At 33.7% G+C, this 16549-nt stretch overlaps 1 protein-coding gene across 9 annotated transcripts in view; it reads right to left on the minus strand.

Annotated features, from left to right (window-relative positions):
• Window positions 1-16549, minus strand: part of BLTP1 (bridge-like lipid transfer protein family member 1) — a 203535-nt gene that overhangs the window by 169844 nt on the left and 17142 nt on the right. For all 9 annotated transcript variants that reach the window (XM_088021053.1, XM_028102339.2, XM_028102340.2 and 6 more), the window contains exons 4-7: window positions 13979-14095; window positions 12900-12978; window positions 11718-11782; window positions 368-554 (exon numbers count right to left, since the gene is read on the minus strand). In XM_088021053.1, coding sequence (XP_087877179.1) covers window positions 368-554; window positions 11718-11782; window positions 12900-12978; window positions 13979-14095 — 448 coding nt within the window. The remainder of the gene's footprint in view (window positions 1-367; window positions 555-11717; window positions 11783-12899; window positions 12979-13978; window positions 14096-16549) is intronic.

Below are 16549 nucleotides of genomic sequence, written 5' to 3' on the forward strand. Positions count from 1 at the left end.
AACATAAGTCAATGTAACAGAAACAATGTAGAGAGCCCAGAAACAAATAAAACAAAATCATAGATTTGTATCTTAACTATGTATATATGTGTATATATTTATGTACATGCACTCAAAAGAAAAAAACACAAATAGACAACAGTAGTTATCAATATGGAGGTAAGTAGAACTAGTAAGCAGAACAAGACTGCTTTTTACATTATATAATTCTGTATTATAAAGGAATTATATAATTTATGTGAATGTAAGTTTTAGTCAAACCACAAAGAAAGACTAGGCTAGGTTTAGGTGAGTAGCATCGACGATATTCTAATAAAAGTGAATGTTAAATGTTAGAGATTAATAAAATTCAAGTGTGACTATGAACCTTTCAATTTTGGACTGGGTTCTTGTTCTTCCATTTTCCCGCGTTTTATCATCCTCTTTCTTGGGTGGAATTATTGTTGGTTCCAAACCAAACAATTCTTGAAGACGTCCATAAAGATCCGAACGATTATAGACATGAAATTCAAAGTCATTGACTGTGATGTATAATCTGGTTTCCGCCTTTGGATCTAAACATACCAATTACAAAAAAAAATTTTTAGTCAACTTTTTTAAAAACTTGAAGTTTTTAGTCAAATTTTTTCTCACAGCTAAAATAACTATTTTAAAACATAATTCTATGATCAAGAGAATTTCAAAAACTTAAAAATATATAATTTATTTAATATATATAACATAAATATACAAAATATATAAATATATTTTACTTTATTTTTTTAAGTTTCTTTTTCTTTTTTTAAGATTTTATTTTTTTGTCAAAGAGAGAGCATAAGCGGGGGGGGGGGGAGTGGTAGGCAGAGGAAGAAGCAGACTCCCTGCTGAGCAAGGAGCCCAATGTGGGACTCGATCCCAGGACCCTGGGATCTTGACCTGCATCAAAGGCAGACACTTAACCGACTCAGCCACCCAGGCATCCTTATAAATATATTTTAAAAATATATAAAACACCAGCAAAAGAAAGAAAAAAGCTGATGTTACTGTAGTATTCCAGTTTAGCATTCTAAAACAACCTGGATTTCTAAATTCCGGCTGTATAACAGAATTTAAAGATTTTATGCTAAAAACAGCAAAGTGGCCTTTACAGACCAAAAGTAAAACTTTATCCTAATAATAAATTTATAATAAAGTATATGAATAGGAAAATGCTCAAAGTATGATGCATTTAAACATCACATTAGTATTTAAATTTTTGTATCACAGAAACAAAGATTTTTCATAAATACTAGTTTATTTTTTACAACTACACAATACTATGGTATGCGTGGGTGGCTCAGTTGGTTAAGCATCTGCCTTTGGCTCAGGTCATGATCCCAGGGTCTTGGGATCGAGTCCCACATTGGGCTCCCTGCTCAGTGGGAAGCCTGCTTCTCCCTCTGCCTGCTGCTCCCCCTGCTTGTGCTCTCTCACTCTCACTCTCTCTTTGACAAATAAACCAAAATCTTAAAAAAATTTTCTTTAAATAAAACTACACAATACCAAAACCAAGATCTTATAAACTGCAGACTTCAAACAATAATCTTCTCAAGTAAAGGACATAATTACCTTAGGTATAAGTAACAATAGTAATTATTAAATCCAACAACAAAATGATAGATGGGGTACTTGTTTCTACTGAGAAAATAAGACACTGTATCACATGTCAACCAAAGAGGGTCAGAAAAAAGGTACCATAGTGCTTTCTTTAGTGTGTTCTTACATTATACATGTTTTTTTTTGAGACTGCCTTTTTCTAACCTTTATTCATTTTTCTCTCTATCAAATTCAATTGAAGGACAATTAAAATTAGATATGATCAGTTAGAAGGGCTTATTTTTTTAAAATGGCTATGGAGAACTGTTACTTTCATTACAGTAGCTTAAGCTATGTTTAAATATGAAGTACACACCTTTAGTAATATACCAAATTACACCAAAATTAATTTCTTCTCTAGTTACTAGAAAATAAAAAAGCGTAAGAAATGTCAAAGACCCTAAATAAATGTAAATTTTAGTTTAAATGAACAAACGAAAAATACTGTCACTCATACTTCAAAAATAAACCTTGGAAAATGAATCAACAACATTCATTTTTTATACAGTAATACTTTTAGTTCTACTCCAATCTAGGTTTTTTTTCTCACCACTTCCTAATTAAGAAAAGAAAAAGATAAGCCTAATCCTTAAAAACAAACAAACAAACAAAAAAACAATGTTTAGGAGCTGTAATTTTTCTGGCATTTTTTAAATAACTCTTGACCTATGTTTCCTCCTGTTTCTTCAGACTTATCACAGGCCTAAAAACTAAGACAATCCCCTAAACTATTACAATCAAGTGTTTTACCCCTTTTTCTTGCTATAGGCCAAATTCTTAAAATTAAAATAAAAAGAATAGGAACCACTGTTTTTTAATACATTTGGAGCATTCTAAGACATGACAGTAATAAATATCATCATCCATTTTTAAGTAAATCATCAAACTCTACCACTAATTAGTTTTAAACCTTTCCTCAGTAATCATCCACAACCTCTTCCCAAAATGCCAGGGTCAACTACCCAGAAAATTACTCAAATATTTCCAATTTGATACATTAACAGGTATCTCACACTTGGTATTTCCAACTGAACATCTGCTTTTCTCAGATGACCAAATGTAATCCACAATATTCCCCATCTTATCAATACTAAGTCAATCTTTTCAATTACTCAAGCCAAAAAAATTCTCTCTTTCGTGTCCCAGATAGTATCAGCAAATTCTGTCAGATTTCCTTTCAACATATATCCAAAATCCAACCACTTCTCACCACTCTAGCTCAAGTCACCATCAACTTACACCTGTTTTAATACATGAGCCTCCTAACTAGTCTCCATGCTTCTGCCCTTATTCCCCTTACGTGGGTGCTTTACACATCTTTACAGATCTTACAAAAACCTAACTGAAATCATGTTACTCTTCTGTTCCCTAACTTTTTGATGGCTTCCCCTTCCCTTCAGATTAATATCAAGGTCCTTTAAGTGACCTATAAAATCCTACAGGATCCATACTCTTCTCTCCTAATCTCTCCAAAAAACTGGTCTCAACTTTGGTAATGATATGAACAAACAGGAAATGTTCTTTCCCCAGACATTTACAACTCATTTCCTTACTTGTTTCATGTTTCTGTTTAACTATCCCCAAACAATAAAACCTTTACTGACTTCCCTATGTAAAAGAGAGCCCTCTCCACAACCAGCACTCCCTATTCTACTGAATCTGATTTTCCTAAATGCCATATTTTCCTCACTCATTCCTCAAGGCTATATATATTTACTTGTTAATTACCTGAATCCCTCCCAACTTGAATGAAGCAAGATCTGTAAGAGAAGGAACTTGCTTTATCCAATGTTGTATCCCTGGTATCTACAATTCTTAGCACATAGGACTCATTTGTTTCAAAGAATAACAGCATCTTACCACAAATCATACTCCTAAGTAAAATAAAAATATCCACACACGGATCTTAGAATTTTTGAAAACCCTATATGTAGAAGCATAATAACTGCAAAGTGGCATATTTTTCTATTCCCCCATTGATCCATACAAGTAGGAATGAATTATTATGCAATTCTTCAAGGTCATAAATTACTCAATCAAAATCTACCTCAAAACTCATTTAGGTCATTTGTTTTCAAATTTACTTACAGAATAGTTTACCAGGGTCCCTGAATACAAATGCCCTGATCATTAGGACCATGTTATAAAAGCCAGTGGATGAGCTGGAGTAGCAGCAAATGGGGAAAATTAAGAGTCTGAACTAGCCCCTAATTGGATCAGCAGTGATGAATAAACAAAAAGTGACTGTCTAAAAATGGAAATAAGATTCCTCTCAATTTCATCACTAACTTACTGGACATGCACAACTGATTCTCTTCTTTCAGAATAACTGATATGATTTGAATGTGGCTACATTAACTTAATAAGGACACCAAGGCACAAAGATAAAGGTATTAATCTCTGAAAACATTTTGACAACATTGACAAACACTAAATACTTGATACTAAAATACTGGAAGATCCCCTCAACAATACCTACCCTATCTTTCCAACTTCTTTGGCATTAATATTTATTTATTGTTGCCTCCCCCCACTAGAATGCAAACTCCATTAGAGAAGCATTTTTCCTGTTGTGTTTACTATTATATCCTTAAAACAATGCCTGGTACATAGGAGGTGCTCAATAAATATGTTAAATCATTAAATAGAAATAATAAGTGGGTTTTTTAAAATAAGATTGAACATGGACATTAAGGAGAGCACAATGTAATGAGCACTGGGTGTTACATAAGACTGGTGAACCACTGAACTCTACACCTCTGAAACTAGTAACACCCCATATGTAAATTAATTGAATTCAAATTAAAAAATGAAAAACAAAACAAAAATAAGATTGAATAAAATGCCTAGACCACTCTTTTCCTTCCAAAAATCACTTCAGAAAAATAATAGCAAATCCATAAGCATTTTAAAAGCACCTATTGGTTTTGTATTTTAAAAGAGAAAGATTTAGCTGCATTCACAAAGCATTTTTTTATTTGTTCTGCTAGTTCTATTTGTTTCACCTGCATTAAAATTACTATTCCAGCCAGCAAGCTATGTGATTAAACAATAAAGGAGAACTCTACACCTGGCTTACATGGCTGTATTCTCTTCAGGGCCTTTGTCCAGGATCTTTTCTGTCAATAATCTCAACTTTCTATGATCCCTGGGGAATATTCTATATAGCAAATATAGCAATACCCTTTCCAGCCCCCTACCCCATCCTAACATACACACAAAGATGTGAAGTACTGGCACACTTACAATCTCACCTTCACACAATAAATCGATACAGAGCCCCACATACAGAGATACCCCACACACACAATGTGCCTGTTGATTTGGAAAGGTAACCTCATAAATATCTCCGCTGACAGATGAGCACATTCCCGAAAGATAGACATCTTTTCCAAAGACATGTATCTCCTCTTCCAAGGAATGTGCATGTACACACACATATACATGCACACACAGCTTCTTTAATTAAAAAAAAAAAAAAAAAAGCTGGGGACTCCTGCATTGGATTCTCCAGAAACTGGAGAAAAGTAGTAACTAAACAGTAGAAAGACTGTAAGACTGGATCCATGTGACATCATTTTTACTAATGTGACCTAAGGCAAGTACTGTAACCACTGTGAGCCTCATTTTTCCCATCTATAAAATAAGAATATTAGACACCTGGGTGGCTCAGTTGGTTAAGCCCAAGTGGGGCTCTCTGCTCAGTGGGGAGCCTACTTCTCCCTCTGCCTGTTGCTTCCTCTGCTTGTGCACACTCTCTCAAACAATAAACAAAATCTTTTTAAAAAATTGTTTAAATAAATAAAATGAGAATATCTCTACCTACCTGTAGGACTGTCATACAAAATAAATACTACTTTCCTTGTTTCTGCAGGTCAAATTCTTACTAGTCATATAAATTATGCATTCACTTTCAATTTATAAGTTCTTTTTTTAAAATAATCTTTCATTGGAGCACCTGGGTGGCTCAGTCATTAAGTGGCTGCCTTCAGCTCAGGTCATGATCCCAGGGTCCTGGGATCGAGCCCACATCGGGCTCCCTGCTCCACGGGAAGCGTTCTTCTCCCTCTCCCACTCCCCCTGCTTGTGTTCCCTCTCTCTCTGTGTCTCTCTCTGTCAAATAAATAAAATCTTTTAAAAAAATAAAAATAAAAATAAAAAATAAAATAAAATAATCTTTCATTTCATAATATGATACATTGTTAATAATAATAAAAGCAGCTCATCTCTACTGAACATATGCTCTATTCCAGGGACTCTTCTAGACACTCTCTTCAGCTAATTTCATGTAATCATCACAGCAACCCTGTCAGTTGAAGCCCAAGATTACACAACTAGAAAGTAGCAGAGAGAATCCAAGGTTCTAAATACTAGGTCTTAACCATAAAATTACTTATCAATTATATTAATAAATGCAATGATGGTTTCAAAAAAATGTTATTAATCCCTGAAAACAGAAATGTATCAAGAATCCAGTTATTTCTTTGTAATTTCATGAAAAACTGATCAATATTCAAAGCTTCAATGCAATATTTAAAACTGTTAAATTCTAGTAACATTAGATCTCTCAATGACATTTATTCCTCCTGGGAATTTTAAAAGCAGTTTTTTTAAGTTTCATTCATTCTGATGACACTGAAAGTCAAAGCAAAAAATTTAATTTATATATAATTTAAGAAAGGTATAATCAGTTGACTCTTTTTTTTTTTTTTTAAGTAGTCTCCATGCCCAGCGTGGAGCCCAACGTGGGTTTTGAATTCACGACCCTTAGATGGGAGACCTGAGCTGAAATCAAGAATTGGGACACTTCACGGGCACTTAACCCACTGAGCCACCCAGGCGCCCCAGATGACTCTTTTAAATCTCATCTCTACACTGACATTGTTCTATCTCTGAAGGCAGAAATCTTCTCATATCCTTATCATCTAATATTTACCTAATGGACCCCCCAAAAATGTTTGTTAATAAATACACAATCAGATAGATATAAATTATAAATATAAAAGGCTCTTCACTTAATAAGTAGTTAATTTATGGAGGAAAAAAAGGTAAATGAGTGTTGTAGAACTGCTTAAGTCTCCTGAGCAAACAGCTAATTGAGACTTCTTGTTTTCCAAAGGGAAATTAGGAAAAAGGCACTTATTTAATTATGTAATTGGGACACATGCTATTTGTAGCAAAAAAAGCTGAAGTGCAAAGTGCTGCCAAGGCCTTGTGATACTTGGAATCAATACTTAATACAAAGACAAAATAGTCTACTGACCTTTTAAATTGTTAAGCGATTTTTATTTCCTGTATTTAACAAATAAGATTTAGATGCTATAAATTTAAAGTACTAGATTATATTAGGCTAAAACTTCTAAATGACAAAATAACGAAAGGGACATACTTTACCATCATCCTTTCACTTCTTAGCAATGTAAGAACTTCTCTAGATAAGAAAGATGCATGCCTGGTTATTTAGATTGGTATTCATTTAAACACTGTATCATCACATATTAAGAGGTATTTGGTTCTGCTACTTATTTTCCAAAAGAATGGCTTAAAATCAACTATCCTAAAAACCAAAATAAAGGTTTTTGATGGTTATCCTCACTAATTAGTCTTTGGCCAACAATCATCTATAGCAGATCACTAATTTCATGACCTAGGGAATATTTTACAACAAATTCTATGTTAAACAAATTAGATTTTTTTTTTTAAGATTAAACTGAACAACTGACAACTCTAAATCTACTCCTGCATTAAATTATCCCAACCAAGCTCAATGGCACAGAATTTGAGCACCTGAACACTCCTCTTCTCTCCTAATAAAATAGTTCTAAAGTTTTCTCATGAAAATCTTAGCCTTACCCAGACAGACCTTAGCCTATCTCTTTGGATTGCTAGTGGCCATTATCTATTCAGGCACACACTCCAATTAGGTATCCAAATTTTCCAACAAGAAATGTCAACCATCTCCACTTCTTGCTCAGTTAACTGTGAAAGTACATGATCTGGATCTGACCTTCAGCAGTAAGAAATCATATCTAGACTGTAAGGTCTCATTAGTGAATGTAATTCACTATTTTAATATATATTCCATAATATTGTTCAACTTTTTACCAAAAGCTCAGTTTGCAGCCTACTCATTCTTCTATGTAGTATATTCTATCTCTGAATCATGCTAAACTAATAACGTATTTAGATCAAACCGCTTATTCCTGCATTGCTATTTGGCATTGTGCCTTTATTTTGGAAAGGTGTGACTTAGCATCTTAAGAATGGCAACCTCTGTAACAGAGAATTTTTTTTTTTTTAAGATTTTATTTTTTTGACAGAGAGAGACACAGTGAGAGAGGGAACACAAGCAGGAGGGGTGGGAGAGGGAGAAGCAGGCTTCCCACAGAGCAGGGAGCCCGATGCGGGGCCCATTCCCAGGACTCTGGGATCATGACCTGAGCCAAAGGCGGACGCTTAACAGCTGAGCCACCCAGGCACCCCAAGAATTTCTTTTAAAAGCACATGAGAGAGAAACTTCTTTGACCCTCAGCAAAGCTGTGCTCTTCTTGATGAACACATAGATTTAAATGTTGAAATGTAGGCAAAACTATGAGCAAATAATTAGAATTGCAAATGTGATAACTGATAAAGTCTCCCAACTTTTTTTTTTTTAAAGATTTTATTTATTCGACAGAGAGAGACACAGTGAGAGAGGGAACACAAGCAGGAGGGGTGGGAGAGGGAGAAGCAGGCTTCCCACGGAGCAGGGAGCTCGATATGGGGCTCGATGTGGGGCTCAATCCCAGGACCCTGGGATCATGACCTGAGCCGAAGGCAGAGGCTTAACAACTGAGCCACCAAGGTGCCCTTGGGTCAGCTACTCTTGATCTCATCTATGTATTTTGGTGAAAAGCAATCCACTTTAAGGAGATAAAATGAAGTAATTATTTTCTTCAAAAAAGAAAAAAAAGCTACAAACAATTTAAGATGGTATTCCGCATGTCTAAGAAAATTCTAAAGTGGGCAACCCCATTAGGCTTAGCCTTAAAACTTGCAGTTGCCTCTGGATACTGCAAATTATCATATTCATTCCTCCCATAAGCTGCCACCAGTGTTTATATATAAGAATTTTTAAGAACCTACTTGGCCACATTTGACAAACCTGTTTTATAATACAAGGAACACTAGACTGGAAGTTAGCAGACCTAGGTTTTCATTCTGGCTTTACCATTTATTAGTAACAGGAATTTCTGTTTTTCTATCTGCAAAATGAGGATTTTTGAGATCATTAGTTGTTTCCAAATTGATAAGGGATTTTGGGAAAATCAGTTGTTTCCTAACTGTGTAAGTCCTTGGAATCCTGGGGTAAAGAGCATGGGGTGGGGAAGGGGGGATGTTAGGTCAAATGGGCCTTCTCAACTCATATCCCTATAGTTTCATTGGTTCACAAGAACATCTTAAAACACTGAAAAAAAATACAATAAAATTTCTAATGTAAATATACAAAAAGGCTTTTTTTAAAATATAAACAAGGAGAACTTTTGTTTCAGCTCTGCTGAAATCTCATTAACAATAAAGCTTATGATAACTAAACGTGGGGAAAAAAAACTAAACTGAGACTAAATCAAAAGAGCACATCATTGCAAGATTAACAGAAGCACGACATGCAGCAAAAATATATGGTCCTAAAGTAAATCTACCTCTCAGGGACAAACTAGATAGACTTTACAAACCAAATTAGAGGCAAAAATACTGGGCCTGCTCAAAGTTAAGTGAATGTGTCAAAAGCTGGGACTGAACTCAAAAGAACTTGGCTCTTAGGAATGAGTGCTAGCCATCTCTGAAGTACAAGTAAAATACCTTTACTTAAATTCCACTTTTAAGGCATACAGTCAAATAAAATATCAAAAATAATCAGGAATATTATCTCCACAAAATTTAATGTGGATAATAGTGTAGGAAAGTGATTCAAAATTTTGAATATATTCATATTTGATAAAAGTCAAAACTTAAAAGATTTCCAGTGCACTAACATATTGACTATCTAAAGAACACTTTTTCCTGTGAAAATGCTTAAAGCAATTGCTTAAAAAAAGAGGTAAAAAGGCAGTGTTAACCGATTTTCTAAAACCATAGAGACTTAACACACAGCCATTCTGAATCACAGGAGACAGACAGAAAAGTCTATTTCAAACTACCAAAAGAAAACTTTTATCATTTGAAATCACTTAACCTCTGCTCAAAATTATTTCATAAACTCTTAATTTTTAGAAAACTTTTTCCAGACATGAAATCCGCCCATTCTTTCTAGTCATTCTGATTTCATTAATTCTATATATGTCAAATTGTCATCAATTTATGCCAGTCTTTTCAAGGAAAAGTACATGATGTATTATGTTAAAGGGGAAAAAGCTATGTGGGAAATGCAAGGAAATGACAGTTAAAAAAGACTAAATAATAATGAATAGTGAATTCAAAAGTAATTTAGGCTAGTTCAGTCTTGTGGTAAGTTTAAAAACTTTTGGGAACTTTAAATCTATTTTACCACAGAAACAAAGTTAAAAATGATAGCAAGAATCCTAAGTGTACCCACCAAAAAAAAAAAAAAAATTAATTGGAAAATTCCAAAGTTCTACAGACCGTAACCACCATTTCAGAATCTTAATGTGGGGTGCCAGAAACACAGATAGTCCTAATAGCTAAGAAAAGGTGGAAGGGTCTCATCATCTTCTGACACTACTCTCCAAGGCCCCATCTAAAATCTTCTAGAGCAATATTTACCAAAGTTGGTCTGGGGACCTTTGCAGGGATCCCAAGATCTGTTCCAGGGACCAAAAGGTCAAAACTATTTTAACAGTGTTATTATTTGAAGATGTTAAACTTTTTCTCAATCATTCTCCCATGAGTGGACAGTGGAGTTTTTTTTAAAGGCTGTATGTATGATACATGGCACTTTAACAAACTGAACATAAAAGCAGAAGTGAGAATCCAATTATCTTCTATTAAGCCAGACATTAAAAAGATTTGCAAAATATAGAAAATGCCACTCTTCTATCTGGTTTTCTTTTTGCTTTAGAAAAGTTATTCTTCATAAAGTATGGTATTTATTTTAATACATATGGGTTTGTTATAGATATTTTTAATGAAATAAATATTTCTATAGTTATCAGGCTTAATTTATTTTAAAGATTTTATTTATTTTAGAGAGAGTATGTGAGTGTGAGCAGGGGGAGGGGCAAAGGGAGAGGGAGAGAGAGAATCCCAAGCAGGCTCCACACCCAGCACAGAACCCAACACAGGCTCAGTCTCAGGACCCTAAGATCATGACCCGAGCTGAAATCAAGAGTCAGACGCCGAACCGACTGAGCCACGAGGCGCCCCCAGGCTGAATTTTGAATGCAGTACATATCAATAAAAATTACATGAATAAAAGCTCTTTGGGGTCCTCAGTAATTTAGAAGAATGTACAGTTCCTGAGATTGAAAAGTTTGAGAACCACTATTCTACACAGTAAAGTCAAGGTCAACATTCCTTGAAGTCACTGGTATGATTAATGTCGGGTAGGAGGGTTAGGGGCACAGGAGCACCTATAGAGTTGTGCAATGAAGACCTCGGGAGAAAATTCTGAGGTGATAAAATTCTGATGATAAAAGCAGAGCTGGAAGAGTCTAGAGCCTTCATTTCCTCTTCCTACTCATCCTTAGCATAGTAGATAAATGAGAATTAGTAGCAGTGTCAGGTAAGACTATGAATAAAGGCACAGAAGCTGAAAAATAAGAAAAGTGTCTTAGTAGAAATGATTAAAGACTACTAGGAAGTCCATTTTAACCACAGATTGGGTTAGGTCCACAGATGTAATAGGAGGTAAGGCTATGGGAGTAAGAGTCATACTGAGGATAACCCTGAATAAGTAATATGCTTAAGTAAATAAACTTAACCAGGCAAAAGGAAAGCTGCTGAAGAATTTTCAGCCAACTGGTGATAAAATCAGAGTTTATAAGTGCCAAAGTTTTAAAAAATATTTTTATCTATTATAAAATGTGAAACGTTTTAATGTCCATAAATGAAAACACTGATCATATAACTAAAGACTTCAAATACATAAAAACATGAAGACTCACCATGTTGTTTCTGTTTTGGATTATACATTTTCCACCACCGAAAAATTATAAATCCATCTTGAATTCTATGCAATATAAATTACAAAAAATGAAAACTTCAGTAACAATTTACTCATTTAATTATTATAAAAAGCAGGCAATTGATAATGAATATGAAAATACAGAAAATTCTCAAAAGATCACTAGTATACATAAATGCTTCATAATCTCTAGTTAAAAATGGAAAAGAGAATTTACGTAGCTCTAAATTAGATTATTCTATTTAGGTAAAATTTAATACCAGATCATACGTAATAGGAAAATGAAGTGCTAACAGAAAAACTTTTTTTCTTTTATAAATGATAATTTTTAAATGGTGTAAAAACTATATAAACAAAAACCAAATCTTGAAAGGGGGACATTAGGATGTTAACAGAAACTTTTAAAAAGATACCCCTTCTTCTCTGTAGTCATATATAACCTCATGCCTCAAAAGAAGGAACTTATAGCCTCTCAACCTTTACTTTTTACTTTTCTTTTCAAAATAATTTTAGACTCACAAAGAAGTTGCCTCTACTATTTTAAGTGAGGTATGAGTATTGCCAAACCCTACCACCTCTCAACTAATTTAAAACTTTCAAGTTCTAAGTAACAAATATTAAGATAATCACAAAAACAGAGTAAGCTTTTCTTTCAAGGCCTACAGAAGAAAGAACATAGCAAACATAATAATTGTCATTTCTTATTATATTCAGATTTGTGTTTCCTCCTTACTGTAAAATTAAAGTAGCTAACAGATACTAAACAATTCTTAAAACTTATTACCTATAATAAGGAGCTAGTGGATGAGTTATCAGCATCCCTGATCCTTGTTTTATGTAAAAAATGACAACCATGAATTCTACAAGAAAAGTGGTCAGGTAATTTAATGGCTCAAGTGTTCATTTAGGAATGAAATGAGATTATTCGTTTCTTTAAGCTGCTATTTGATAAACTTTGTGCCAGTCTAAACCTTAGCTAAATTAATCTATTGATAAAAATATTTTTAAACATCAATTCACCAGATATGATTTACAAAAAAAAATTATTTTTGATTTATGGATTTTAAAAAGCAAATCATATTAAATAAAATATCATCAGAAAAAAATTTTTACAATATTTCAAGTTTGTTTAAAATGAGTTTTTTTTTTTTTTTTTTTTTACCTAATAGACATGTCTTCCGTAATGTAATAAATTTCACGAACCATGACTTTTCCAGAAAGAACAGAGAAAGAGAAGGACCCTGTTGTAGGGGGGGAAAGAAAAAGTGATTAATGGAATTGTTTTGATCCAGAGTGAGCACTTGAAGCTTAAAATAATCTTAGCATTCAGTTTATTCAATAATTAAATGTTCTCTCCTGACTCCCTCTTGATATCCTTCCAGCCTTACTAATTTTCTATTGCTCTTTCCTCAAATATAACAAAAAGTACAATAAGTACCATCACTATGAACTGAGCTACTAAATAACCATATGAAGACTCTGAAGAGCTGTTTCATATGAATAATTCCCTTAATTATGCACAACTTTAAATAAACCCCAAAGCAGTGACTAATTCACCAACTTTCTCCATTAATTTCTTTGACTCCAGGAACCAGTCATTGCCTCAAATTAGTGGAAGATGACTTAATGTTTGACAGAAATTTTATCTATGTCCACTAAGAAGTACTCTAAGGAAGGCTGGAATGGTTCTAGACAGTGACCTCCCCCATTTTCCCACTGATAGAGGGTTTTCCAAAGCATATTGTTTCCAAATAGACCCTCATATCTGCAAACTTCCCACTTATGAGTAGTTGGAAACTTAAATTAACAATGTAGGCCACAAAATGAAATGCACAAAATGATTCCAACTTATAGATTTTTTAAGTATGGGTTACTGAAAAAAAAAAAAAAAGCAAAAACCTCACTGTGCGTTAGCAACTTTCTTTGGATAGTAGAATCCTGAGAAATTTTTATTTTCATATTTTACATGTGCCTATATTTTTCAAATAGTTTTAACGAGCATCTTTTATAAGAAAAAAAATCCAAAAGTTACTATAGAAACCCTTTAAGAAATAAGAATGAGGTAAAGAACTTAACCATGTGATAGAGTCATAGAGTGCTGAATGAGAGAAATTCCAGTTAGGTTAACGTTCATGAAACAAAGGTAAATTTCTAAAGCTACTACCACTAATAAAATATAAATTTATAATATATATCTCAAGATTATGCAGGAGAAAAACATTCAGTGTTACTCAAACTTACCAATATGGATATAGCCATGTTTGTATAGTCTATTAAGAACCAATGTTAAAATAAGACCAACGTTTCGAGAATTGTAATATGTGAGATAAATAATCCATCCACAGGATAAAATGGTAGCTGTTGGGAGAAAAAAAAATGCAAAAGAATCTCACTATAAGTTTCCTGTACAATCACCTTAATCTCAGTAAAAATTTATCAGTAAAAGTTCATTTAATTACACCCAGGCCTGGGGGTGCCTGGGTGGCTCAGTTAAGCATTTGCCTCTTGATTTAGGCTCAGGTCATGATCTCAGGGTTGTGAGACTGAGCCCCATACAGGGGGGCTCCATGCTAAGCATGGAGTCTGCTTAAGATTCTCTTTCTCCCTCTCCCTCTGCCCCTCCTCCCTCTCCCTCCGCCCCTCCTCCCACTCCCCTCACCCGATTTTTGCATGCAAGTGCTCTCTCTCAAAAAATAAGAAAGAAAAAAATACTTCCTTTTTTCTGTTTCCTTTTTCACTGTTTTGTACTCTTTGTTAGTAAACATATAAACATGTTCTGGAAAGAGAAAGCCCATATTTCTGAGTATTTTGAAGAATATCCATCTTTATCAGGCTAAAAGCTCATTCCCAAGCTACTTCCTACAGGCTACAGTCATTTAAAGAGAAAGAAAACCAATGATTTTTTAAATCAGAGAAAAGGTAGTGTTTCATTTTTAATCAATAATTTCTGCTTTTTAAAAAAAAATGGAAAGAAGTGAGAATTTTGCCCTACTTAAAGGCATATCTATATTAAACAGGCCATTTTATACTATTTTGCTGTAACTGATAAGATAATAACCCACTTTTAAAGAATGCCAGTGAATATGCTACAGTAAATGGTATTTCAGATTTGACCCATTTTTCATGAGAAGTGTATAGTCACCTATAGGATTCATAATATTCCCAAAAGAACCTAGTTCATGAATATACAAAATATAAAAAAGAAGAAAGCATTTTCTATAATAAATTTCCTTTTACTTAATCATTTTAAAAGTATAACTATTTTCTAAATTAGGACAAAGTAATGTAAAACAATTTAACATGTACAACCATTTAGCAACATGACATTAAGTTCTTAACTTTTTTAAAAAGTTATTTAATGTGGATAAAACAAAGCAGTCACTGAGTCAAAATACATTTTCTCAGGGTAGCTTAGACTGACAGTGATAACTCTGATGTAGCAAGTGCTATGATTTGCCCACAAAAATTATTTCTAGAACAATTCTTTTGAAAAGTTATTTTGATGATATGTCATTATTTTTTCTTTGTAAAAGGTGTTTTGTTTTTTTTACTAAAGGATAGTTGACACATAATGTTACATTAGTTTCACGTATACAACATAGTGATTTTAATATGTCATTACATTTTAAATTTAAAGACATTTTGTGCTAATTTTTACTGTAAATCACTGTGTCAAGAGCAGGTTATGGTGGGCCATTCAGAAAGGTAAGAGGTATTTGCTGAGAAAGTATGCTTCCAGTATTATACAACCTGAGAATTGTGGCCTTTTCACTGCATCATGTTCCCCAACCCCCTTCAATGTCATAAGGCCACTTAGTAAAACAGCAAGAGTAAACACCCTTAATTAAACTAAAAGAGAATTTTCAATGCTGCTTTTATGCAATTCTACTTCATATGAATGTTCTGCATTTCATCTTACTTTTTTGGCTTTACTCAATGATAATTTATAATGGCTCACTTCTGTCAATTAGAAAAAATAGAACTCAAAGTTTAAATGGTAATCCAATCCTACATACAAATCACAAATAATAATTCCTTCTATACACATTTCACCTCTACCCATTTCCTTACCACATATCCTGTGGTGTCATGAAAGAAGCATAAGCATGCATGCAGAAAAAAACAGCTATGTTACCTGTATAAGTTATTTAATCCTTATGGGCCTCAATTCCACAAGTTAAGAGTCTGCTGCCTTCTTAAGTTTGCTCTGAGCATTAAGTGAGATGACATATGCAAAATGCCAATGATATGTGGCACACAGAAGATACTCAATAAACATCATTACACTCTCTTTCCCTCTTACCCCATCTTACCCTTTCTATTTACCCCTCTACCTTTCTAATTGTTATGCTGAAATTCAAATTAAATACTGTTCTTCCACAAAAACTGCCTGGACAATAACAGCCTACAGTATTCTCTCCTTTCCTGATTATTATTTTGTATTTCCCCCTATTATTTGCTCATAGTCATTCATTCACTCATATTTCCCCCTTCTCTTTGCCACTGATTTATACACTGTTTTTTTATTATGTCTATGAACCTAGAAAGCTTCTGGAATAGTAGACAAAAAAAATTTTTTACTGGCAGAGCTCCATGTCAAGTATGTAAGGAGTGAGTAAAGAGATGAGATTAATTAGGCATATACACTCTATTTTGCTATAAAATATATATACCACGGGGATTTATTATTTTTAAAATAAAACAAACATGTGTGTGTGTGTGTGTGTGTGTGTGTGTGTGTGTGCACGCGCACGCGCGCACGTGCACATGTGTTGAGATGCAGGGGGACAGTGAAGGAGTGGACCTGAGACA

The sequence above is a fragment of the Eumetopias jubatus genome, unplaced genomic scaffold (assembly GCF_037043125.1).
Source record: "Eumetopias jubatus isolate StellerSeaLion01/CBP00866 unplaced genomic scaffold, mEumJub1_p1.0 scaffold_2, whole genome shotgun sequence".
Classification (NCBI taxonomy): domain Eukaryota; kingdom Metazoa; phylum Chordata; class Mammalia; order Carnivora; family Otariidae; genus Eumetopias; species Eumetopias jubatus.